Raw genomic sequence first — 25,991 nt, 5'->3', positions numbered from 1 at the left:
TTGTCTTTCTTCCAAGTGGTCTCCTATCTTCCAGCAGGCCAGCCTGGGCTTTTTCACAGTTACTGCGCAGGGAGAGAGAGTGGATATGCATGAGGCTTCTTGCAGCTTTGGCTCAGAATTGGCACAATGTCACACTTCTGCTACCTTTTATTGACAACAACAAAAAAAAGGCAGGGTGCAGTGGCTCACTGCTGTAATCCCAGCAGTTTGGGAGGCCGAGGCAGGCAGATCACAAGGTCAGGAGTTCGAGACTGGCCTGACCAACATGGGGAAACCCCGTCTCTACTAAAAGTACAAAAATTAGCTCAATGTGGCACACACCTGAATCCCAGCTACTCAGGAAGCTGAGGCAGGAGAATCACTTGAACCCGGGAGGCAGATGTTGCAGTGAGCAGAGATTGTGCCACTGCACTGCAGCCTGGGTGACCAAGCTAGACTCCACAAGGCCAGCTGGGGTTTAGTGGGTGGAGAAATAGAGTGTACCTCTTGATGGGAGGATGTGATCTGCTAAAATTTTGTCTAAATTTTTTCCACTTGTGCACTTGAAGGGATATTGGTCTGTCTTTTCCTTTCTTGTGTAATGTCTTTGTCTGGTTTTGGAATCAAGGCAATGCTGGCCTCACAGAATGAGTTGCGGGTGTTCCCTCCTCTTCAGTTTCCTGGAACAGTTTGTTTAGAATTGGTATTATTCTTCCTTAAGTGTTTGGCAGAATTCACCCGTGAAGCCATCTGGGCCTGGAGTTTCTTGTATGAGAAGGGACTCCAGGCCCTGGATAAACATTTTTTTCTCCTTTTATTGCCAGCTTTTAAAGAAAAGTCTAGCTTCACTTTTTTTTTTTTTTTTACTTGTTATTAGCCCTTTAGCTCCCTGAAATCGGGCCCCTTTAGTCATTCATTCAACATGTTTCACTGAGTGCCGTCTATCAGGAAGACGTGTTCTAAGTGCTGGGAATACCGTCCTGCAAAAACAGGGCAGGCCCCAACACTGTAGCAGGCAGATACATCATAGCCAAGTAAACAACTACAAGGTAACATCAGACCCTGAGAGAGGCTACAGGGAGAAAAATAAAGGGCTTTAGTTTCCTTCTCTAAAATTGTGGTTGCCGAGTTGGCTGATGACCTAATCCTCCCTCTTTGTCCCTTTTTTCTAGTCTCTTCTCTCTTGGCTTTTGGGTCCCACCATGCGCTCTTGGTTGTCCTCCCGCCTCTGTGCCCACTCCTCTGTCTCCTCCCTGGCCTTCTCTCCTCCACCCTTTCTTCTCCCTTAATGCTTTCTCCTCACGCAGGATTTCATACCTACCAGTGGCTTCGTCTGCCATCTGCGTACCTATGACACCAGGATTTCCGTTTCTAGCCCCTGTTTTCTCCTGAGTGACAGTCCTGCCTCTCTTTCCAGACACCTGAACGTATTTCCACCATGTCACCAATTTCTAAAACCAAATGAACTGTTTCCCTCATCCTTCAAACGTGCTCCTTCTGCTCCCATCCCAGTTGGATCATGGCACTAGAATCCTTTGCCCCATTCTCCAGCTCATCGTCGAGTCCTGCTGCTTCTGTTTCTGGAGGCTTTCTCGGCTCTCTTCCTTCTGCCCACCCCTCTGCTCCCACCTCATTTGAGACCCTCATCATTTCTCAACAGGGCTGCTCCAACAGCTTCCCCAGATCTGCCTCCTGCTACTCCATCCTTCTGACTGTGGAATGGTTTTCTTCTAGAAGCAGATCATGCCATTTCTGCTTACAAAGCTTTCCTAGCCCTCATGGCCTCCAAGATAACATTCACTCTCCTTCATGTGGTCTCCAAGGGCCTTAAGCTTCTTGCCCAGTGGAGAGTCCTGGTCGATCTTGGGGCCCAGCCTGGTACATGCCCTCCTCCCAAGGGTGCCACTCTGCACCATGGGGTGTCCCGAACCCCTTGCCTGTGACACCCTCTCTGCACCACTGCACCCATCCTTAGAGACCCGGCTCGAGTGTTGCTTCCTCCATGACGCTTCTGATGCTGCTCCCACCCCAACACAGGGCCAGTCACAGCACAAGTGTCTCCCATCGCATGCATCACGATCAGTCGATACATCCTTGCGCTTTACAGACCCAGCAGTTTCAGGGCACACAGTATGCCATACTCATGCCCAGTACATAGCAGGTGCTCAATAAATGCTGGGTAACTAACTGCTCCGTTTTGTAAAGAATGGGCAATGGGCTAGTGATCAGAAGGCTGGGATTGGAGCCCTGGCTCTTCTGCCTGCAAATTGGATGATGTGAACAACCTCCTTAGCTTTGATTTCTCACCTGCAAAATGGTTCATAGTCCTCGCCTGTCCTTCTGACAGGGCTGTCCCCTCACTGACAGGTATCTCCCCTGCATGCAGTGGTGGGAGGAGCCATCTGCCTGGAGGACTCGGGGGTGGCCTGTGTTCTCTGCTTTCTTTGTCCCCAGTGTGCTTTGCAAAGCATATTCCCAGGATGTGGGACCTGGAGGAGCAGCTTAGCAGTGGCCAGCATCTGAAGCGACATGTGTGGTCCTAGGACTCTGGCTAGCTCCCTGATCAGCTTTTAAAGTAAGAGGACCCCAGAAGGGAATGGAAATTCAGATTTAAGCAGGCTACTTAATGGTTTCTCTGGTGCCAGGCTGCTTGGGCTCAGATGCCATCTCCAGCTCTTGTTAGCTGTGTGACATGGGGAAAATTGTCCAATCTCTCTGGGCCTTATTTTCTTTACCTGTAAGACAAGGCTGCTGGGCACAATGGCTCATGCCTATAATCCCAGCACTTTGGGAGGCCGAGGCAGGCGGATCACATGAGGTCAGGAGTTTGAGACCAGCCTGGCCAACATGTTGAAACTCCATCTCTACTAAAAATAAAAAAATTAGCCAGGCATGGTGGCAGGTGCCTGCAATCCCAGCTACTCAGGAGGCTGAGGCAGGAGAATTGCTTGAACCTGGGAGAGGGAGGTTACAATGAGCTGAGATTGCACCGCTGAACTCCAGTCTGGGCAAAACAGCGAGACTCTGTCTCAAAAAAATAAAAATAAAGCAGGGCTAATGAAAACAGCTCCATCACAGTGTTTTGGTGAATAATGAATAAATTAATCCAGGTAAAAGGGCTTGGAACAGTGCCTGGGACACACCAGGCAATAAATGTTGGCTATCATCATTGTTGAAATTGTGGTTGTTATTATTCCAAGAGATTGGGAGACTCAGGGCTGCACAGACAGAGTGATCCTCAGTGGCTTCTGCCCTGGGGCACTGCCAAATTCCAGTGTCCCGCCTGTTGCCATTTCCGGAGAGAGCCAAATGCTGACTTTGTGCCAAAAGCTGTAGCCGCAGTGAGCATGGAGCTGGGCTGTGCAGGGCACATGGGCTCCTCCTTCCCCGTGGCATCTCAAACGCCTGAATATTCCTGGCTGGATGGTGTCCAGATACTAGGGCAGGAGGCTGGGCTGACCTCTGTCTTCCTGAAAACAGAGGCCAAAGCCTCCGTCCCCTTGGAGTGCTCTGGGCAGTGGGAGGGGCCTGGGCTCTGGCCAGCATGGGGTTGACCCACCAGCCCCACAGCAGTCCTGGGAGTCTTTCCAGGGTGGCCTGGTGACTGCTCACCAGCCCGGCCCTCCCCAGGGTTCTGGACCAGAGCCTCTCTGGCATTTGGAGCAGAAGCTGTGGGTGGAACACTTCTGAGTTGGGGGATTGGCTCGGACCTCTAGACGCCAAACATGTCAGGTCTGTATTGAAAGGTTCCACACCTCGGGATTGTGTCCTTTTGCCTGCAATTCCGGGAAAAGACTCCAACTCAGGCTAAGAATCGGCTGTGGTTTAAATAGTAGGAAGAGCTCCGAGGGTGGGAATGGAGTTGGGCGGACGGAGCGGTCATCTTAACAGCACGTTCTCCCTCTGCGGGAAGCCGGCTGGGCTCTCTCACTCTTGTTTCCTGGCACGTAAGGGAGCATGTGCCAAAGCGACTTCCTTTGCCAACAGCAAGCCGGGGATGGGGCTCACGGGTGGAAATTCATGGTTGTTAAGAAGGAGACGATGGCCAGGGGAGGGGGTCCCTGACCCCATCCATGGGCAGATCCCATAGCCTTTTATTTATCCACGAGACCCTCATGGTGACTTTCCACGAGCAACAGCAAACCAAATGTGCTTCTGGAAGAGGGAGGGCCAGTGAGCCTCTGGAAGGTTGCTTGTGTTTCTCCACACCCAAGGCTAGACGTGCAACACACACACACACACACATACACACACTTTAAGCAAACATTGGACTAAGGCAAAGCAGGACAGCACCTCTGTTTAGGAAAGAGTGAGGAAATGTCAGTTCTCTTTGTTATCTGAGATCAGGATAGACAGTTCTAGAGCACTGTCCTTCCTGTCAAACTACAGAACTTAAAACTCCAGCTGGGCACCGTGGCTCATGCCTGTGATCCCAGCACTTTGGGATGCCGAGGTGGGAGGATGGCTTGAGGCCAGGAGTTTGAGACCAACCTGGGCAACACAGCAAGACTCCATCTCTACAAAAAGTAAAATTAGGTGGACATGGTGATGTCCAGCTGTAGTCTCAGCTACTGGGGAGGCTGCGGCAGGAGGATCACTTGAGTCCAAGGGTTCGAGGTTGCTGTGAGGTGTGATTGTGCCACTGCACTGCAGCCTTGGTGACAGAGATCCTGTCACAAAAAAAAAAAAAAAAAAAAAAGAAACTTACCAAACCAGACCACAAATGTTCCACTTTGTGTGCAGAATTTCCATAATGCCACCCACACTTCCCAGTGCCTCACCCCTTCCTCCTCCCTCTTTTTCTTCCTCCTCAGCCCCACTCTCTCCAGTTCTTATGCCTGGAGGATGCTTGCTGCTGCTTGAAAAAGTCATCTGCGGTTCTCCCACCCTGGTTATGGGTTCTTTAAAAATAAATTTAAGTTGGTTCACCCCTGTAATCACAGCACTTTAGGAGGCTGAGGTGGGCAGATAATGAGGTCAGGAGTTTGAGACCAGCCTGACCAACACGGTGAAACCCCGTTTCTAATAAAAATACAAAAATTAGCCGGGCATGGTAGCGCATGCCTATAATCCCAGCTACTCTGGAGGCTGAGGAAGGAGAATTGCTTGAACCTGGGAGGTGGAGGTTACAGTGAGCCAAAAGGAAGGAAGGAAGGAAGAAGGGAAGAAATTAATTTAAGTCTGAAGTTGTAATATCCTGTGTTCTGTATTATTTTATGTGATTATGGGTATTTCACAGAATGGGAAGTATTCAGGGCTTTAATCTGAAGACAGCTTACCATGGTACCTACAATGCACTGAATTAACGTTGGGGTATCCAGGCCATTATTGTACTTAGTGAGATCCACCTCACCGAATTTCTGGATACCCAGAAAAGGTGATTAATTTAGAATTAATTTCAAAAACAGAATTGTGCCCACTCTACCACATGTGCATAATTCCTTTTAGATATTAAGGAAACACTTTATCCATAATCCAAACCAGTCTCAAAGTTAGATCAATGAAGACAGCAAGCACTTCAGCTTGGCCAGTGAGCTAACAGGATGAAAAATGCAGCCAACCCTATGAAGGCTAAAGCATGTTTTTTTATTTGTTTTTTTTTTTTTTTTGAGATGGAGTCTCACTCTGTCACCCAGCCTGGAGTGCAGTGGTGTGATCTCAGTTCAATGCAACCTCTGCCTCCTGGCTTCAAGCGATTCTCATGATTCTCCTGCCTCAGCCTCCTGAGTAGCTGGGTCTATAGGCACCTGCCACCACGCCCTGATAATTTTTGTATTTTTAGTAGAGACAGGGTTTCGCCAAATTGACCAGGCTGGTCTTGAACTCCTGTCCTCAAGTGATCCATCCACCTCGGCCTCCCAAAGTGCTGGGATTATAGGCATAAGCTACTGCACCCAGCCTAAAGCATGGTTCTTAATCAGGCCCTCTCTTAATTAGCCCAGTCATCTCTCAACCTTAGAGAATGGGCCAGTGCAGAGAGAGGCTGCCTTCGCAAATTCCTCCTGCCTGGTACTGCATAGTGCTGTCTCGCCTGATCTTAATTAAGCTGATGTGTGGTTTTCACCAGGCCTTAAGCATGTGAGTAGGAAAGAGAGTTGTAGAAAAATGCCCTGTATTTGGAACTGGAAAACTAGTGAATTCCAGGGCTGTGAATTTTGGCAAATCACCCAGAGCCATTTTAGGAGCCTTGATTTATCATCTGTAAAATGGGGATAATGACACCTTGCTCTGCCAGCATCATAAGGTTGACATGAAAACTCCATGCAGGATGTGCTGTGTATTTTTCCTGATCTGAATCATGACCTTTTCCTGACCTTTAATCATGAGGAGTCTCCTTTTCATGTGGCATAACCCCTATGGGCACCCATTCCTCAGGGCTCTGCCTTATCACCTACACATCTTGGGGTTATGTTGAACCCCTGTGCCCTGCCCAAGGTTAGAAGCAAATTTGCTATCTTCTCTGAAAAGTGCCAGACGTGGATGGCTTGTCCTACTTGTCCTATGACAGCAGGAGTTGCTGAGGCTTCACCTGGCAGACAGCAGGGAAAGGCAGAGCCAGGAGAGAGACTACTAGCTGGAGAATGTGCACTGTGAAGAATCAGGCTAACCACAGGCTTGTAACCAAAACCATGCATGTGTTGCATTTGGGATTCTGCAAGAAGTCTTGAAATGACTAAAAAAAAAATTGGAAGGAACTGAAGAAATATGGAAAATAGATGGAACCACACACAGTGAGGGAGGAAGAAATGATGGAAGAAAAGAAAGAAGTAAACTAGAAATGCTAGGGAAAAAGGAGTTTCAATCTTAGTACACTACTTGGCTCTGTAGAGTACAATATTTATATAGCAATCATGTAAATGCCAATTATTGCTCTAAATGCAGACTGTATTGAAATGATGGAAGGAGGGATATAGGGGGGCAAATGATGATGAAAAAGAGAAACTTAAAGCAAGAAGTTAATAATGTTAATCAAGAAATAGCAGTGCATGAATATTGTTTGGAAATATGGAGATGAGAAGTCGAGTAGAAACAGCTGAAAAGATTAAAAGTGGTTGCTTCCAGGTTGCAGGACAGCAGTAAGACAAAGACTTTTCACCATATGCCTTTTGGTTCTATTATCTTCTTTAAAAAATCATCATTTTATGTAGAGCAAAACATTTTTGAAAGAGAAGTTCTGCAAATCATAGAACTTTGATTTCTACACAGAAACTTGAACATTTCCTCCAGGTCAGTCTCCTACCTTCAGGTGGGTAAACGCCCAAACTCAGGTGGCCTTTTAGAATGTTCTGCTTGGCCCCTGAAGAAATTGAAGAAGGAAAAAGACACAGTTTGTATTCCACAGTGAAAGTTATGCTTCAAAGTGACAGAGGCTTTTGGGGAACATCACGGACTCTTGAAAGCTTGTCATGGGCCTTCTGAGGGGTCTCCCACTGAGATAGACAGGGTGATTGGAGTCGTAGCCGGGAGACCCTGGTCTAGTCTTGAGCTTGTTCCTGCTTTGCTGTGAGATGGAGCAAGTCTTGTCCTCCCTGGTTTTCATTAATGCCTCTGGACAATAGGGCTTTGAGTTTTCCAAGGGCCTTTACTGCTCTACATTTCTAGAACTAGACAGTGATAGCAAACAGCTGTCAGAGGAGGAGATAGACAACAAACAACTCAGCGAATAAGATGCTTTCAGACTGAGAGAGTGGGACGTCCGGCTTCTGAGCGGTAACCTTTGTTGCGCTAACGACGAAAAAGAATTAAATATGAGTGATGTTGAGAAAGGCAAGAGGATTTTTTATTCAGAAGTGTTCCCAATGTCACACTGGGGAAAAGGGAGGCAAGCACAAGACTGGGTCTAATCTCCATGGTATCTTTGGGCGGAAGACAGGTCAGGCCTCTGGATTCACTTACACTGAAGCCAATAAGAACAAAGGCATCATATGGGGAGAGGATACACTGATGGAGTATTTGGAGAATCCCAAGAAGTATATCCCTGGAACAAAAATGATCTTTGTTGGCATTAAGAAGAAGGGAGAAAGGGAAGACTTAATAGCCTATCTCAAAAAAGCTACTAATGAGTAATAGTTGGCCACTGCCTTATTTATTAAGAAACAAATGTCCCATGACTTTTTATGTGTACCATACTTTAATAGAGCTCATACACCAGAATTTACAACATGAATGACAGAATATTTTGTTGGGCAGTCCTGATTTAAAACTAAGACTGGCTTGTGGTTAAATGAATATGTTCAGTTTTTGGATTTTAATAGTAATTCCAATTTAGTAAATTCTATCTGTTCACCCCTTCTAAAGATATTAGACTTCGTTAGTAATGTCAAACTTTTCACAAAGATAGTGAGTGCCATCTTAAAACTTACTGGAGATTGGTTTTATATTTAGATTTATATAACTGGTTATGTGAATATATTTAAATATGGGGGAAATTCCTTCACTGTCTCAGAACCAAGCAAGATTCACTGTGTTTCATGTTCATTTGCCCTTAAAGGCAAGGGTTGAAGATAAATGGGTAGCAATGGCTACTTTATATTTTTGGCCTTAACTATGCCAATCCAATTAGAATTCCCTGTATTTAAAATGGTTCCTTTTACTTGTTGAAAGGCATTTTGTGTGGTTTACGTGTAATATGAAAAATTATTGAGCTGGGTGCAGTGGCTCAAGCCTGTAATCCTAGCACTTTGGGAGGCCGAGGCGGGTGGATCACGAGGTCAAGAGATCGAGACCATCCTGGTCAACATGGTGAAACCCCGTCTCTACTAAAAATGCAAACAATTAGCTGGGCACGGTGGCGTGTGCCTGTAATCCCAGCTACTCAGGAGGCTGAGGCAGGAGAATTGCCTGAACCCAGGAGGTGGAGGTTGCGGTGAGCCGAGATCGTGCCATTGCACTCCAGCCTGGGTAACAAGAGCGAAACTCCATCTGAAAAAAAAATTATTTAACACTTCACACATTTTATAGATGATCTATAAGGTCACATTCTTTTAAAATAGTAGCCAATTGAACTTCACTCTTGGATTCTTTACAATCTAAATCAAACTACGTTATAATTTAGGATTGTCTTTAAACAGCCATTCAGAAACAAAACTGTACAACTGCTGTGTATTTGTGACTGGGAATGGTGCTTTTGCCAACTTAAAAGGATTAAAGTAGCGGAGATATACACAAATTTCAAAATGATTCGTGATCATAAGACTTAAGATAATTAAAAAGAAAACCACAGATCATGACCAAAAAAAAAAAAAAAACAAAAAAGATGCTTTCAGACCAAGCTAATCCTCCAAAGAAACTAAACCGGATGGGCTAGATTATGCCGGAGGGGGCGTGGCTACTTTACGTGGTATGCTCAGGGGCGCTTCTCTGGGGAGGTCATTTAGAATTGAGACCTAGACAGTGCCAGAGAGCCAGCTGAGGGCGAAATGGAGAGATTGCTCTGGGGAACTGAGACAAAACCAGTCCCCCTAAAGCGGCAGAGCACTGAAGCCTGCAGGCACAAGGGTGGGTGTAGGGGTTGAGGTGTGGTGGGGAAGGAGATGGATTCTTATTTACTATTACATTTTTTGAAGGGAGAATAACTTTTTGTGAATGTCAAGGGTTAATTCTGATGCCACCTTGGGCTTGGTGGACCAACCTTCATCCAACACACAACCCGGGGAGCTGTTTGTTCTTTCATATCATCAGAGAGGGCAGGATGAAACACGGGTGTATGGTGGCAAGGAGATAGCACTACTTGGAAAAGCCCTGGGGATGGTGGAGGCTGGTCTCTACGGACCAGAATTATGTTTCTTGGGGGCAACTTATGTCATGTTAGGAGTCAAAAATATAACATCAAGGCTTTTCTGCCCACCCACATAAATGCTTAAGAGTTGGTTCAGTGCTTGGCTGGCTGCAGTGGCTCATGCCTGTAATCTTAGCACTCTGGGAGGCAGAGGCCGATAGATCACCTGAGGTCAGGAGTTCAAGACCAGCCTGGGCAACATAGTGAAATCCTGTCTTTACTAAAAATACAAAAATTAGCCGTGCATAGTGGCGCACGCCTGTAACCCAGCTACTCAGGAGGCTGAGGCAGGAGAATCGCTTGAACTTGGGAGGTGGAGGTTGCAGTGAGCTGAGATTGTGCCACTGCACTCTAGCCTGGGCAACAGCAAGACTCCATCTCAAAAAAACAAAAAAAAAAGTTGGTCCAGTACTTGATACCCTCTGAAGATCAAGGCTGATGCAGTATGAACAGTGTCCAATGTATAAGGCAGTAAATGAAATTGTTTAAATTACAAGCAAAATAAATGCACATACTCTTTGATTCAACACCTTCACTACTAAGAATCTGCCTTTCAATGTATTAATACAAGGTGTGTGCAAAGAAGTATAAGTGGAAGGATGCTCGTTGGCAGTACCGTGTAGAGCAGCAGAAAGTCTAGAAGTGACCTAAATGGCTGCCAGTAGGGAACTAGTTAAGTAAATTGTAGTGTAGCTGCACAGTGTAACAGCAGGCAGCCATTCAAGGAATGAGGTGGATTCGTAGGCACAGGGAAAGATTGCTCTCTCAGGGGAATTATTAGAAAAGATGATTGGAGGATGGGGCTTAGACTGTGGCCAAAGGAGCTTGCTGGAGCTCCCAGTTCCACACTACTGTCCCCTACTAGCCCCCAGCCCCTCCAGCCAAGGAAAGTTGACGGGCTCAGTGGGAGCAACCATGCCTAGGAGGAGGTGCAGGGAAGGGCAAAGCATTGCACCGGAGCCTGGAATAAATGCGCTGCATCAATCCAGAAAGCGGACAGTGGCGCTTCCTCCAATCAGGAGTGAAGGAATGAGTGAGGGGCGGGACAAGAGGCCTGGAGTGTTACTCTGGTACAGCTCCCCTCACACGGAAACGTGAAGAGTGAAGAATAAGTGTTCTCCCAATAAATGTCTCTGGATTAAGGCACAGGAAACTGAGAAGCGTGGTTTCCTCTAAGACACTGGCAGGTTGGCTTCGGGGATGGCGCAGAAGGGAGACTTATTTTGGTATAGAGATGCAGGAGTAAAGGGTTATTTTTATAACCTCTTAATCGTTGGGGATTTCCGCTTCCTCCAAAGCCTCAGATGAAGTCACCAGCAATGTTCTGGGTTCACAAGACCTAAAATTGAGCTACCCCGTTTTGGTTTTTACTGGAGATCTGAATTCCAGATGTCATTACCAGAAAGTACTAAGTAGGAGAGCTTTACTTCTCTATTTCCTTACTTTTTGAAGTGCCTAATGGTTCAAACCAACCTCTAGCCGCCTTTTCCGTTACACTGGACTCAAAACCTTACGTGACTTCTCATGAAAACCTATCCCTTTCTCTATACAAGCCTGTTTCTGATGTCTGAAATGTCCAAATGAAACCATTCCCAGAGCTTAAAGCAGTACCCCTCAGACATCAGCATTTGACAGCTCCCCTCAGGATTTCTGCGGACACTGAGGACCACTTGTCCTTTTACTTCCATAACATTTTCCCTAAATTATTCACTTTTAAAGCTTCAATAACTTGGTTTTAAAATGATGCTTTATGTCACTACTTTGAGTAATGTTTCTTCCTTATAATAAAGGAGCTTAAAAATAAATGTAATGAACTCAAAATTATATTATTAAATTTTAGCTACAAATATGGTCTAACCAAAGATCTGCTTTCTCTTTTTGTTAAAAAGAAATTAGCAAGTATTAGAGACTGACTAGAACCAAATTGGGTCTTTTCTTTGGTGAACCCAGAAGGATTGGAATGGGGACTTTTGCACTATATGGTTCAATGTTGCTTATACCTTATCAATGCACTATCCAAAATCATGCCTTATAACATTGGAATTCCATCTGTTGCAAAAGAATGAGTTAAAACCTTTTTAAAAAAATTTTTCTAGAAAGTTTTAGTTATACTTCCATATGCATTTGTAGCCCTGGTGAAGTTGGCATTTGGGCATTCCAGCTGATGTTAAAGTAACAGGGCATTCAGCATGGTACTTGAGCCCTTTTCTCCCCCAGGGTCAGAAATGCATCTACTAAAAAAAAAAAAAAAAAGGAATGCATCATTTTGAGAGGCAGCAGCATATGATGGTAGCTAAGAATAACGCAGGCCTAAACAAAGGGGAGTTTGTCCTTTTTGAAAGAATTAGAAGAATCTCTAAGTTGGTTCACTGGGTCCTTCTAAATGGTGATGTACAGAGTCACAGCCAGGACCTCTCAGAACTGAGTTCTGCAGACATACAGCTCCTGCCTATGGTTAATGAGTCCTATGTCTCAAGGAGTGGCCCCTGTGTGAGCCCATGAGACTTGATCCATTCTGTGGGGGGACATTGCAAGTGAGAATGATCACAGTTAGAGAGGAGAGCTGTCAGTGAAAAGGTGGAGGGTTTGTGCAGGCAGCGCATGTCCACTAGAGGAGGGGGAAGAGTTGGTACCAGAAAAAGGCTTTTAAAAATAATCCTATTTTGAGCCAAGCATGGTGGCTTATGTCTGTAATCCCAGCACTTTGTAGGGCTGAGGCAGGCAGATCACCTGAGGTCAAGGGTTCAAGACCAGCCTGGCCAACATGGTGAAACCCCGTCTGTGCTAAAAATACAAAAATTAGCCGGACGTGATAGCATGTGCCTGTAATGCCAGCTACTGGGGAGGCTGAGGCAGGAGAATCGCTTGAACCCAGGAGGCAGAGGTTGCAGTGAGCCAAGATCATGCCATTGTACTCCAGCCTGGACAACAGAGCAAGACTCTGTCTCAATTAAAAAAAAAAAAGATTCTGTTTCAGAATTATCAGTGAATGCTTAAACTCTGAGTGAAAGTTGCATGAGAGATAGGATCTTTACGTTATCTCAGAATTCCTTCCCACACATGCCCAACATGGATGGACCTTTGAAACACTATGCTGAATGCAAGAAGACAGATACAAAAGGCCACATGCTGTTTGAGTCCAATGATATGAAATATCTAAAATAGACAACTCCATAGAAACAGCACATTAGTTGTTGCTGGGGGTTGGGGGAAAGGAGAATAGGGAATAGCTGCTTATTGAGTACAGAACTTACTTTGGGGTGATGAAATGTTCTAGAACTGGATAGTAGTGATGGATATACAGCATTGAGAATGTAATGTGTCTCATTTATACTAATAGTAAATTGTATGTGTATTTTACCAAATATCTCCTCTACAATTTTTTTTTTTTTTTTTTTTTGAGATGGAGTCTCACTGTCGCTCAGGCTGGAATGCAGTGGTATACTCTCAGCTCAATATAACCTCCACCTTCTGGGTTCAAGCAGTTCTCCTTCTTCAGCCTCCCCAGTAACTGGCATTACAGGCATGAGCCACCATGCCTGGCTAATTTTTGTATTTTTAGTAGAGATTGGATTTCACCATGTTGGCAAGGCTGGTCTCAAACTCCTGGCCTCAGGTGATCCACCCACCTCGGCCTCCCAAAGTGCTGGGATTACAGGCTTGAGGCAGCACACCAGGCCTTACAAATTATTTTCTAATGACAAAGGGGGAAATGTACAGTGAAAGAATCTGGCAGAACACAACCCAGTGATCAAAGTTAGCATCACCACGATGAGACACACTGGCATATAGAACCTCCTGGTGGAATCCATTGAGGGATCTATTGAGGGATCTTGTGCCATTCCTGCTGAAAAAAAAGCATAACCTGAATTGAATCATGAGGAAACATCCAACACAAATTTGAGGAACATTCTACAAAATAAATGGTTAATATTGTTTTTTGTTTGTTTGTTTTGGTTTTTTGAGCCAGGGTTTCACCATGTTGGCCAGGCTGGTCTCGAACTGCTGACCCGAGATGATCCGCCCTCCTTAGCCTCCCAGAGTGCTGGGATTACAGGCTTGAGCCACTGCACCGGCTGGTCAATATTCTTAAATAATATCAGTGTCATGAAAAATAAAGACAGGCCTGAGGAAGTGTCCCAGATTAAAGGAGACCAAAGAGACCTGAAACTGACATGCAGTGTATCATCTTGGACTGGATCCTGGGGCAGGGAAAAGACAGCCATATAGAATATTATTGGGATAATTGGAGAAATTTGACTATGGGCTGTAGATATGATAGTTATATTGTATCATGTTAAATTTCTTCATTGTTATCATCATAGTGTAAGAAAATGCCCAACAGGGAGCAGTGGCTCACGCCTGTAATCCCAGCACTTTGGGAGGCCGAGGTAGGCAGATTACTTGAGATCAGGAGTTCGAGACCAGCCTGGCCAATATAGTGAAACCCCATCTCTACTAAAAATACAAAAATTAGCCAGGCATGGCAGTGGGCATCTGTTATCCCAGCTACTCGGGAGGCTGAGATAGGAGAATCACTTGGACCTGGGAGGTGGAGGTTGCAGTGAGCCGAGATTGTGCCACTGCACTCCAGCCTGAGTGACAGAGCAAGACTCTGCTCCAAAAAAAAAAAAGTTCTTGTTTTTCAGAAATACACACTAAAGCATTTAGTTATAAAGAGATATGGTTTAGGCAACTTACTCTCAAGTGGCTCAGAAAAAAATATGTGTGTGTGCATTAATCCATTTAGACTGGGGCTATAATTTCATCCCGGTGAACAGAAAGTCTGATTTGCACTGTACTTCAAAACATTAAACTGCAAATTAATTTTTTTCCCCAAAAATGTAGTAACTATCTGGTCACAAATTATTGTAATGAAAGATGAACCAAGTGTTGATTTTAGGAGGCTGCATCTTCCAGACAGATCATTTGGTGTGACATCTCTTGACATTTGAGTTTTGTTGACCAAGATTATGGTCATAAAATACTCAAGGATGTTACCAATTTTCCCAAGTGTGACTTTCAGTTGTTTTATATTTAAATCAGTTTTTGAATGCCTTTTCCTCATTTATTTGGAACTTGTCCAGCTCAGACAAGTCCTCATGTCTTCATGCCCTCAGTGGCTTTTCATCTGTTCTCCCTCAACATTTTCATCAACTGTGGACAACTGGAGTTCTGTTGTAAGATTTCCAATTCAGCCAGGCGCAGTGGCTCAGTCTGTAATCCCAACACTTTGGGAGGCTGAGGAGGGCGGATCACCTGACGTCAGCAGTTCGGGACCAGCCTGGCCAACATGGTGAAACCCTGTCTCTACTAAAAACACAAAAATTAGCCAGGAGTGGTGGCGGGCACCTGTAGTCCCAGCTACTCAGGAGTCTGAGGCAAGAGAGTCACTGGAACCTGGGAGCTGGAGGTTGCAGTGAGCTGAGATCATGTTGCCACACTCCAACCTGGGAGACAAAGTGAGACTTTATCTCAAAAAAAAAAAAAAAGATTTCCAGTTTGACTTTGCAGTTGCTTCCTGTTGCATATCATTCAAACCGTCCTGCCAGAGTAAAGCATTACCCTGAAATTTCAGTGGTTTAACATCCAGAGGCTTATTTCTCCAATCATTATATCTATCCAAGGTGTGAGGCTTCAACCTACTATGTGGCTGCACCATCCCCAGCTACCTCCTTAGGGAGTGTGGAGAACTCATACCTGCTCTCCTGTGCCTCAGCTCGGAAATCATCGTGTTTGTGGTGCTGGCCCACTGGTTAGAACTAGTCACGAGTTCCTAATCTAACTGCAAGGGAGTCCAGAAAATGTAGTCTTTCTGTATGATCCGAGAGGGGAAAATGAAATGGCAGCTTTCTGTCACATGTTGCATTTTTGGGGGGTCCACTGTTGTTCAAATGGGAATAGATATTAAGAATAATGGTATCTGAGTGGGCATTTATTTTATTTTTATTTTTATTTTTTTGAAATGGGGTCTTGCTCTGTTGTTACCCAGGCTGGAGTACAGCGGTGAGATCATGATTTATTGCAGCCTCCACCTCCTGGGCTCAAGCAGTCCTCTGCCTTAGCTCACCAAGTATCTGGGACCACAGGCATACGCCACAACACTAGGCTGGTTGTTAAATGTTTTGTAGAGATGGAGTTTTGCTCTGTTGCCCAAGCTGGTCTCAAACTTCTGGGCTTAAGCCATCCTCTTACCTTGGCCTCCCAGAGTGGTGAGATTAGTCATGAGCCACCATGCCCAATTGGGGAATCATTTTATGCATGGTCAGATTATCAGGAAATGTTTCTGTATTGTGATCACTTTGGCTTTGTTATGAAGTAGGGGCTCTGATCAGCAATCCTCAGACAATGAGCTTCTGGGGCATAGGGAATCAGGAACAGCATCTTAGCACACACCGAGCTGCTCCTTCCTTCCCAAGAGGCGTGATGCTTTTCTGAATTAGGGATTCTAATGCATCCTCATTCTCCTCCTCCACCAGGAATATTTGGCTTCTGGATGCAGCAGCAGACAGCCCCCGTCATGCCACACTTTTGTCCAGTAAAGTCTCCAGGCGAGAAAAAATGGGGAGAGCTGGTTTTGCTTTTCTAAGACCCCATGAAATTTTTTTTTTTTTTTTTTAATTTAAGAAACAGGGTCTTGCTTTGTTGCCCAGGCTGGAGTGCAGTGGTGCAATCATGGCTCACTGCATCCTCAACCTCCCAGACTCAAGCAATCTTCCTGCCTCAGCTTCCCAAGTATCTGGGACTGCTGGTATGACTACTGTGCCCAGCGAATTTTCTTTCATTGTTTTTAGAGAGAGTGTCTTATTATGTTGCTCGAGCTGGTCTCAAGCTCTTGGGCTCCAGTGATCTTCCTGCCTTCTCCTAAAGTTCTGGGATTATAGGCATGAGCCACCACGCCCAGCTAAAAGGTGTTTATTTTTTATTGTAATTTTGTTTTGTCATTGACAGATTTTGAATTTCTCTTTCTTACCCTCTTCAGCACATCCTGCTCTGGGCTTTAAACGTGACCCCTCTCCTCGGCCTGCCCTGTGAAAATGTTGGTGCTTCTTGCTTTCATCATTGCCTTCCACATCACCTCTGCGGCCTTGCTGTTCATTGCCACCATCGACAATGTAAGTCTGCTTTCCTGCCACTCACGCAGAACCCTGGGTCCTGGAGTTAATAGAAGTGGGTTCTATTGGTCTGTTCTCATGCTGCCTATGAAGGCATTCCAGAGACTGGGTACTTTATAAAGAAAATGAGGTCTAATGGACTCATAGTTCCACAGAGCTGGGGGTCCTCACAAATCGTGGCAGAAGACAAAGGAGGAGCAAAGACATGTCTTACATGGCAGCAGGCAAGAGACTGTGTGCAGGGAAACTGCCCTTTATAAAACCATCAGCTCTTGTGAGACTTACTCACTACCATGAGGACAGTATGGGAAAAACCCGCCCCCATGATTCAGTTACCTCCCACCGGGTCCCTCCCATGACATGGAAATTATGGGAACTACAATTTGAGATTTGGATGGGGCCACAGCCAAACCATATCACAGGTTGAGAACCCTGCCAAGGTGATCACGATTTGGGGTTGTCCTCCCTGCGAAGGCATGACCAATCTTCTGAGCCAAGGCCTCAGGACTCTTGGCCTAAATGTGAAGGTTCAGGGCATCCCATGTTCAGGCTTTGGTGGCAGGTCCTGGCAGGCAGGGCGTTTGTCCTCCCATCCATGATTCTTCCATAGAGCCTGGCTCTAGGAAGCCCTTTGAGGACGTTGTGTGACTTCAGCTTTCCTCTAGATCAGTGTTCTCAACCTGGTCACAATTGTCATTTTGCGCTGGATGATCCTTTGTTAATGGGGGCCTCCCTGTGTATTGCAGGAAGTTCAGCAGCATCTCTGGCCTTAATCCGCTAGATGCAGTAGCACCCTCACTCCTGGTTACGACAATCCAAAATGTCTTCAGACATTGCCAAATGTCCTGTGGAGAACGAAATCACCCTCTGTTGAGGACCGCTTCCCTAGATCTCCCAGGTGACCCATCCCAGGTGGCCTCTGCCCCAACCCCTGATATCTCCTTACCAACAAAGGTCCCTTGCTGCTAGCCCTCCCAGCCATGTCCTCCCCAGCAGAGCTCAGGCCTGGAACTTTCCAGACTCTACCTATGCTCCTATGAAAAATTTAACATTTTCCTTTAGTATCCAGCTTGCAGCAATATGGCAGGAATGTATTGGAAAAATAAATAACCTATTGTCATAGATTAATATCCCTCTAAGCAGGGAGTGGTATTAGGGAAGCTTCTTTTTATTTTTTTATTTTTGAGACAGAGTTTCACTCTTTCACCCAGGCTGGAGTGCAATGGCGCGATCTTGGGTCACTGCAACTTCCATCACCTGGGTTCAAATGATCCTCCTGCCTCGGACTCCCGAGTAGCTGTGATTATAGGCACGCTCCATTACACCCAACTAATTTTAGTATTTTTAGTAGAGATGGGGTTTCTCCATGTTGGTCAGGCTGGTCTCAAACTCCAGACCTCAGGAGATCCTCTCACCTCGACCTTCCAAAATGCTGGGATTACAGGCCTGAGCCACTGTGCCTGGCTTAGGAAAGCTTTTTAACAGAGCTTCTCTAAGGCCTATATACCGATCCAAAGAGCTGGCTTCCATCCTGCTCATTGTAAACTGCAGAGATAATTAAAGGTCAGAAACATTGCTCAGAAAGCCGAAAAGTGCACCATACGAGTGGTCACCAACTCTGCCTGCATATGCGGCTCCTGTTGAGGAATCATCATGACAGTAATAACATAAACGACAACACCTGTCACTTAGTGATCACTATGGCCAGGGCTCGTACAAGCCCTTTTATGGATGTCATCTCAGGTGATCCTCATACCAGGCAGGGTACCAACATCTTGCACTGGGTTACAGGTGAAGGAACTGAGCCTCAGGGCAGGCACTTGGAAGAGTTTACAGTGCACTAAGCAGCAGAGCCAGGATTTGAGCCATTCCAGAGGCTCCTGGTCCTAGAGCCTGTCAGGGTAGATGAGTGCAGTCATTGAATTTGGGTTCTGGAGCTTCTTGCCGAGCTGCTGTAAGTGGCGTGGGCAGAGACCACATTGATGCTGTGGATTATAGCAGTGGTCCCCAACCTTTTTGGCACCAGGGACCAGTTTTATGAAAGACAAATTTTCCATGGATGGGGGAGAGGACATTGCAGGAGGATGGTTTCAGGAGGATTCAGGTGCATTCCACTTATTGTGTACTTTATTATTATTGTTACTCTTTTCTTTTGAGAAGGAGTTTTGCTCTGTTACCTAAGCTGGAGTGCAATGGCGCAATCTTGGCTCACTATAACCTCTGCCTCCTGGGTTCAGGCGATTCTCCTGCTTCAGCCTTCTGCTGTGTGGCCTAGTTCCTAACAGGCACGTGCCACCATGCTCAGCTAATTTTTTGTATTTTTAGTAGAAACGAGGTTTCACCATGTTGGCCAGGCTGATCTCAAACTCCTGACCCCAGGTGATCTGCCCTCCTCGGCTTCCCAAAGTGCTGGGATTACAGACATGAGCCACTGCACCTGGCCACTTTATTGTTACTACATTGTAATGTATAATGAAATAATGATACAACTTGTCATAATGTGGAATCAGTGGCAGCCCTAAGCTTGCTTTTCTGGACTAGACAGTCCTATGGGGGGGGTGATAGGAGACAGTGACAGATCATCAGGCATTAGATTCTCATAAGGAGCGTGCAGCCTAGATCCCTGGCATACACAGTTCACTGTGAGGTTGACACTCCTATAAGAACCTATTACCCCTGCTGACCTGCCAGGAGGCAGAGCTCAGGTGGTGATGTGAGTGACGGGGAGCAGCTGTAAATACAGATGAAGCTTCCTCTGCTGGCTGCTCACCTCCTGCTGCGTGGCCTGGTTCCTAACAGGCCACAGAGCAGTACCAGTCCATGGCCCATGGGTTGGGGACCCCTGGATTATAGTATTTGGACTCACCATTCCCAGAGCTCACTGAAATAAATGCGACCCAATGTTCTTTCCAAATCTCCTTTTTCTGTTTCTTCCCATCTAGTCCTTTGGGATTCTGAAAAGATCCCAGACAGTGAAAAGGATAGACAGACATTAGGGACAGGAAAACCATCTGCCTTAGTGAATCCTATCCAGCACCCTCAGGGCATGGATATTATCATGGCACATTCTGAGAAGACACAGGTGGACTTTTTGTCCATCAATGAGCCTGAGTGTATTCGTTATGAGTTTGGAATTGTGGCTGGTCGCGGTGGCTCATGTCTATAATCCCAGCACTTTGGGAGACTGAGATGGGTGGATCAGAAGGTCAGGAGTTCGAGACCAGCCTGGCCAACATAGTGGAACCCTGACTCTACTAAAAATACAAAAATTGGCCGGGCATGGTGGCAGGCGCCTGTAATCCCAGCTACTTGGGAAGCTGAGGCAGGAGAATTGCTTGAACCTGGGAGTTGGAAATTGCAGTGAGCCAAGATCGTGATACTACACTCCAGCCTGGGAAACACAGTGGGACTGTCTCCAGAAAAAAAAAAAGAGTTTGGAATTGTGCTTGGCATTATGGCTGGCACACAGTGGGAGCTCAGGGAATGTTGACTGGATGGATGGGTATGGGGAGTCTAGTCTGGGTGACTGGAAAGTAGAAAGAAGGCCGTCTTGGGCAGTTGGGGCATGGCAGCAGCCACCAAAGCACAGAGGGAAATGAATGCTTTGGGCTGAAGACAGGAGAATCCTCTCTGGTCATCTCATCCATTGCAGTGTTTGTTTGTTTGTTTAAACAGGGTCTCTCTCTGTCACCCAGGCTGGAGTAGTGTTGTGATCACAGCTCACTGCAGCCGCTACTGCCCAGGCTCAGGCGATCCTCCTACCTCAGACTCCTGCGTAGCTGGGACTACAGTCATGCATCACCACCCTTGACTAAATTTTTTGTCGAGACGGGTTCACCGAGCTAGTCTCAAACTCCTGGGCTCAAGCAATCCTCCCACCTTGGCCTCCCAAAGTGCTGAGATTACAGGCATGAGCCGCTGTGCCTAGCCCTGTCTGTTATTATTTTCACCAACTCAGCATCATCTTTTCTCCCATGCTCTCTGAGGGCCTGGACCACCTCTTATCCTTTGGCAGACATTAGCAGGGCATCATCTGAAGCTGGTTAGAAATGTAGAATCCTAGCCGGGCGCAGTGGCTCATGCTTGTAATTCCAGCACTGTGGGAGGCTGAGTCAGGCAGATCACCTGAGGTCAGGAGTTCAAGACTAGCATGAAAATATGGTGAAACCCTGGCTCTACAAAAAATGCAAAAATTAGCCAGGCATGGTGGTGTACACCTGTAGTCCCAGGTACTCAGGAAGCCGAGGTGGGAGGATTGTTTGATCCCAAGAGATGGAGGCTGCATTGAGTCAAGACTGCACCACTGCCCTCCAGCCTGGGCAACAGAGCGACACTGTCTCAAAAAAAAAAAAAAGAAACAAAAAGAAAGAAATACTGAATCCTAGGCCCCTCCCCAGACCTCCTGAGTCAGTCTGCAGTAGAACAAGCTCCCCAGGCGATTCTCACGTGCGCTGCAGTTTGAGAATCCCAGAAGCCCACCGTGCCTTGTGCCTAATTAGGAGTCAGTGTTTGCATCATTAATGGACAGCCTTTCTCTCTGTTTTCATTTTGTGTTATAGGCCTGGTGGGTAGGAGATGAGTTTTTTGCAGATGTCTGGAGAATATGTACCAACACCACGAATTGTACAGTAATCAATGACAGCTTTCAAGGTGAGTGTGAATGAAGGAAGCTGACTGAGAAACACTGAGGAAGGAACGCTCCGGAGGGAGGCTTCGGGTTCTCTGATCCCACACCCTCTCCTCTAGTCGCTGGAGGGTGCCTGGCCACATTTGCTTGGTGTGTGCTAGAGCAAAGGACAGCACAAGCTGGAGAGGGCAGAGGTGTAGAGAAGCCGAGACTGGAGGGGGACCAAGTCCGTTAAGTTGAGCCTCATCCCTTCTCTGTCTCTTGGAAACACAGTTTCCCTTCCTCATCCTTTCTCCAGCTTCCACTCTCATCTAGAATTTTCCCTACCCTCCTTTTTTTAATCCAAGTCTCACCTCTAAATAGGCTCAGAGACCATAAGTTACTCTCTAATAACTTTTTCCCCTCCAGCAGTAAGAAATCTGAGATCTGGCTGGGTGCAGTGGCTCATGCCTGTAATCCCAGCACTTTGGGAGACAGAGGTGGGTGAATCACTTGAGGTCAGCAGTTTGAGACCAGCCTGACCAATATGGCAAAACCCTGTCTCTACTGAAAATACAAAAAATTAGCTGGATGTGGTGGTGCATGCCTGTAATCCCAGCTACTGGGGAGGCTGAAGCAGAATTGCCTGAACCCAGGAGGTGGAGATTGCGGTGAGATAGTGCTGCTGTACTCCACCCAGGGTGACAGAGTAAAACTCTGTCTCAAAAAAAGAAAAAAAAAAAAAATGCAAGATCTGGCTTCTGTTGTTAGGAACGAGCCATGTGGCCTCACATTGGGCTGGTCAATTTCAGCATCCTCAGCCATAGAACAGAAGTGTTGATGCCCTTGCTGTGCCTAACTCTTCAGTGAGCTAAAATACGTGAAAAGGCTTTGAAATACAGAAAATCCATTCAAAAACATGCTGGCCACTGTCTTCCATTATGAAGCAAATGGTTCTGTTTTTCCTCATAGAACTAACAGAATAGATCCCAGTTGCCTGATAAAATACAGTATACACAGTTAAATTAGAGATTTCAGATAAACAGTAAGTACTGTTTTTAGTATGACTATGTCCCAAATTTTATTTTATTTTTTTTGAGACAGTGTTATTCTGTCACCCAGGCTGGAGTGCAATGGTGCGATCTTGGCTCACTGCAATCTTCATCTCCCGGGTTCAAGTGATTCTCCTGTCTCAGCCTCCCAAGTAGCTGGGATTACAGGCGTACACCACCACACCCAGCTAATTTTTGTATTTTTAGTAGAGATGGGCCCTACGAGATTTTGTATTTTTAGGGGTTTCACCATGTTGGTCTCTTAACTGTTGACCTCAGATGATCCTCCCACCTCAGCCTCCCAAAGTGAGGGGATTACAGGCATGAGCGACCATGCTCGACCTGACTGTGTCCTGAATATTATTATAACATGAGACATATTTATATTAAAAGTTACTTTTTTTTGTTGGTTGATGGGGAGGTTAGTCTTTTTTTTTTTTTTTAACAGGGTCTCTTTCTTTCACCCAGGCTGGAGTGCGGTGGCGCCATCATGACTCACTGCAGCCTTGACCTCCTGGGCTCAAGTGGCCTTCCCATCTCAGCCTCTCAAGTAGCTGGGACTACAGGCACTCACCAAATTGCCCCACTAATTTTTGTATAGATGGAGTTTCACCATGTTGCCCTCAGGCTAGTCTCGAACTTGTGGACTCAGGCGATCTGCCTACCTCAGCCTCCCAAAGTACTGGGATTACAGATGTGAGCCACCGTGCCTAGACTAAAAATTATTTGTTTTCTATTAGCTATTCATTTACTGAGCACCCTGTCTTGTTTGTTTTGGTTTGTTTGCCAAATCTAACAATCCTGTTAGGGCGCAAAGGAGCCTATGCCCTGGGTCCGAGATTCCCACCACACTCAGTAGCAATACCCATATTCATCATTAAACAGCAAAAATGCCAGTAGAAGGCACCATTTACTTAAAGTTTACTGTGAGGCATGGGTCTAAGTCCTTTACATACATGATCTCATAGCCCTATCAGGCAGGGACCATAGGCCCCATTTTAAAATGGGGAAACTGAGGCATAGAGCAGTTAAGTTACCCAAGGCCACATAACCAGGAGTGAATGATGGAGGCAGAGGATTCCAGTCTAGATGTGACCAACTCTAAAGCCTGTGCCTGTAACCACGAAACAGCATCAGTCTCCCTTCCATCTCAGTCTGTTCATCGGTCATGCTAACCTCTGGCCCTGGGACAGCCGTCCTTCCCTGTGCTCTGCAAGTCCCAGCTGTCGCCAGTGTGCGAGGCCAGCTGGGAGGGCTTGCTTGGCTCCGTGGCTGTGTTTCCGAGCCTCTGTGTCTGCATCTTCCACATGGGATTATTTACTTACTTTTCCTTGAAACAGGCTGGTGAACCTCTGGCCAAATTCAGTCCAGGGCCTATTTTTGTTTGGTATGAACAGTTTTTACATTTTTAAAAGTTGTTTAAACACACACACACACCCTTAAAAACAAAACAAAAAGAACATTTGACAAGAGACCAAAACCTAAAATATGCACTGTCTATCCCTCTACTGAAAAAGGTTGTCAACTTTTTTTACTTTAAAAAGTTTACTTTTAAAATAGCCCACTTTCTGTACATAAATCTACTGTGTTTATTTATGTAGTAGAGACAGGGTCTTGCTATGTTGCCCAGGCTGGTCTCGCATGCCTGGCCTCAAGTGATCCTCCCACCTTGGCCTCCCAAAGTGCTTGGATTTATAGGCAGGAGCCACTGTGCCTGCCCATAAATCTATTTTATTTTTTGAATCAGGGTCTCACTTTGTCACTCTGGCTGGAGTGCAGTGGTGCATTCATGGCTCACTGTAACCTCTGCCCCCCAGGTTCACGTGATCCTCCCACCGCAGCCTCCTGAATAGCTGGGACTACAGGTGTGTGCCACCACGCCCAGCTAATTTTTTGGTATTTTCTGTAGAGACAGGGTTTCACCATGTTGCCCAAGCCAGTCTTAAACTCTTGAGCTCAAGCGATTCACCTGCCTTGGCCTCCTAAACCATAAGTCTACTTTAAAGAGAACTTCACGTCCTTCCCATGAGTGATAAACTAGTATCACTTGACATAAAAGAAGGGAAGCTTTCTGAAAATACTAGATTGAAAGCCCAATGATGTTTAAAGTCTAGTCAGACACACTTCCCTCCTGAAGCCTCCTGAAGCTTCTGGTCCTTTCCGTGTTAAAAAACAAACAACCTAAAACACCCAGATATTAGCAAGTGTTTTTAAAGTGCTAAAGCAGCCGGTGGAGAAGGACCTCCTTGAGGTCCTTAGAGGAAGTGGAGAACTCCTCTTTGAGGTCCTTAGAGGAATTTATTTATTTGAGATGGAGTCTCAATCTGTCACACCTACACTGGGATGCAGTGGTGCGATCTCTGCTTGCTGCAGCCTCCGCCTCCGGGGTTCAAGCTATCCTCCCGTCTCAATGTCCTGAGTAGCCAGGATTAGAATTGTGTGCCACGCCAGGCTAATTTTTGTATTTTTATTAGAGACACGGTTTTTTCCATGTTGGCCAGGCTGGTCTCGAACTCCTGACCTCAGGTGATCACCCGCCTTGCCTCCCGAAGTGTTGGGATTACAGGCATGAGCCATTGCACCCAGCCCTCAGAGGAATTTAAACAGAGTAGAGTGAGCATCCCTCTCATTCAGTGAATTTTTGTGGTTTCCCATCTTTATTGCATTCCACACACACTGGTCTCAGGGGCTGCCTTGTGGGCACATCCTGCACCCCCTCCCAGCTTTGAGAAGCCCTGTTATAGAAATATATACATCCTTTCCCCTAAAGGCATGTTTTTCCCATTTGCCCCATCATGGGTCACTTGTTGCTGAAAATACAGATTCCTGGTCCCCACTCCAGGGCAATGGTAGCAGAATCTCCAGGGGGAGAGGCCTGGGTATCTGTATATTTTTTTTTTTGAGACAGAGTTTCGCTATTGTTACCCAGGCTGGAGTGCAATGGCACGATCTCGGCTCACCGCAACCTCTGCCTCCTGGGTTCAGGCAATTCTCCTGCCTCAGCCTCCTGAGTAGCTGGGATTACAGGCATACGCCACCATGCCCAGCTAATTTTTGTATTTTTAGTAGAGACGGGGTTTCCCCTTGTTGACCAGGATGGTCTTGATCTCTTGACCTCGTGATCCACCTGCCTCGGTCTCCCAAAGTGCTGGGATTATAGGCGTGAGCCACCGCGCCCAGCCACGGGTATCTGTATTTTTAATAAGCAATCCCAAGTGATCCCTGGGACTGGGCAGATTTGGGAAGTACTGCTCTAAGCCAGAGGGTCACCATTTGGCCCCACATTGGAATTTCTCGGTGGCTTTATGAAGCCCCGATGCCTGGTCTCCATGCCCGACATTCTGATTTATTTAATCTCAGGAGAGCCTGCTGGGTTTTCTTTCTTTCTTTTCTTTATTTTTTAATGGAGTTATAATTTACAATCAAGGAAATGCAGCCTTCTTAGGGGCTCAGTTTGATGG

The 25,991-nt window shown here is 46.2% G+C and overlaps 1 protein-coding gene and 1 pseudogene across 2 annotated transcripts in view; both read left to right on the top strand.

The window, feature by feature from the left end:
• Positions 1-25,991, top strand: part of EMP2 (epithelial membrane protein 2) — a 58,175-nt gene that overhangs the window by 20,491 nt on the left and 11,693 nt on the right. The window contains exons 1-3 of one of the 2 annotated variants that reach the window (XM_002755885.7): positions 3,559-3,711; positions 16,740-16,872; positions 21,432-21,522. In XM_002755885.7, coding sequence (XP_002755931.1) covers positions 16,795-16,872; positions 21,432-21,522 — 169 coding nt within the window. In that variant the 5' untranslated portion in view covers positions 3,559-3,711; positions 16,740-16,794. Of the gene's footprint in view, positions 1-3,558; positions 3,712-16,739; positions 16,873-21,431; positions 21,523-25,991 lie in introns of those variants that run through there. The other variant, XM_009009154.5, reaches the window with a different exon arrangement.
• Positions 7,583-8,162, top strand: LOC144578574 (cytochrome c pseudogene; annotated as a pseudogene).

This window comes from Callithrix jacchus, chromosome 12 (genome assembly GCF_049354715.1).
Source record: "Callithrix jacchus isolate 240 chromosome 12, calJac240_pri, whole genome shotgun sequence".
In the NCBI taxonomy this organism is placed as follows: domain Eukaryota; kingdom Metazoa; phylum Chordata; class Mammalia; order Primates; family Cebidae; genus Callithrix; species Callithrix jacchus.
The sequence above is the reverse complement of the archived record's forward strand: the minus strand, read 5'-3'. Positions and strand labels throughout refer to the sequence as shown.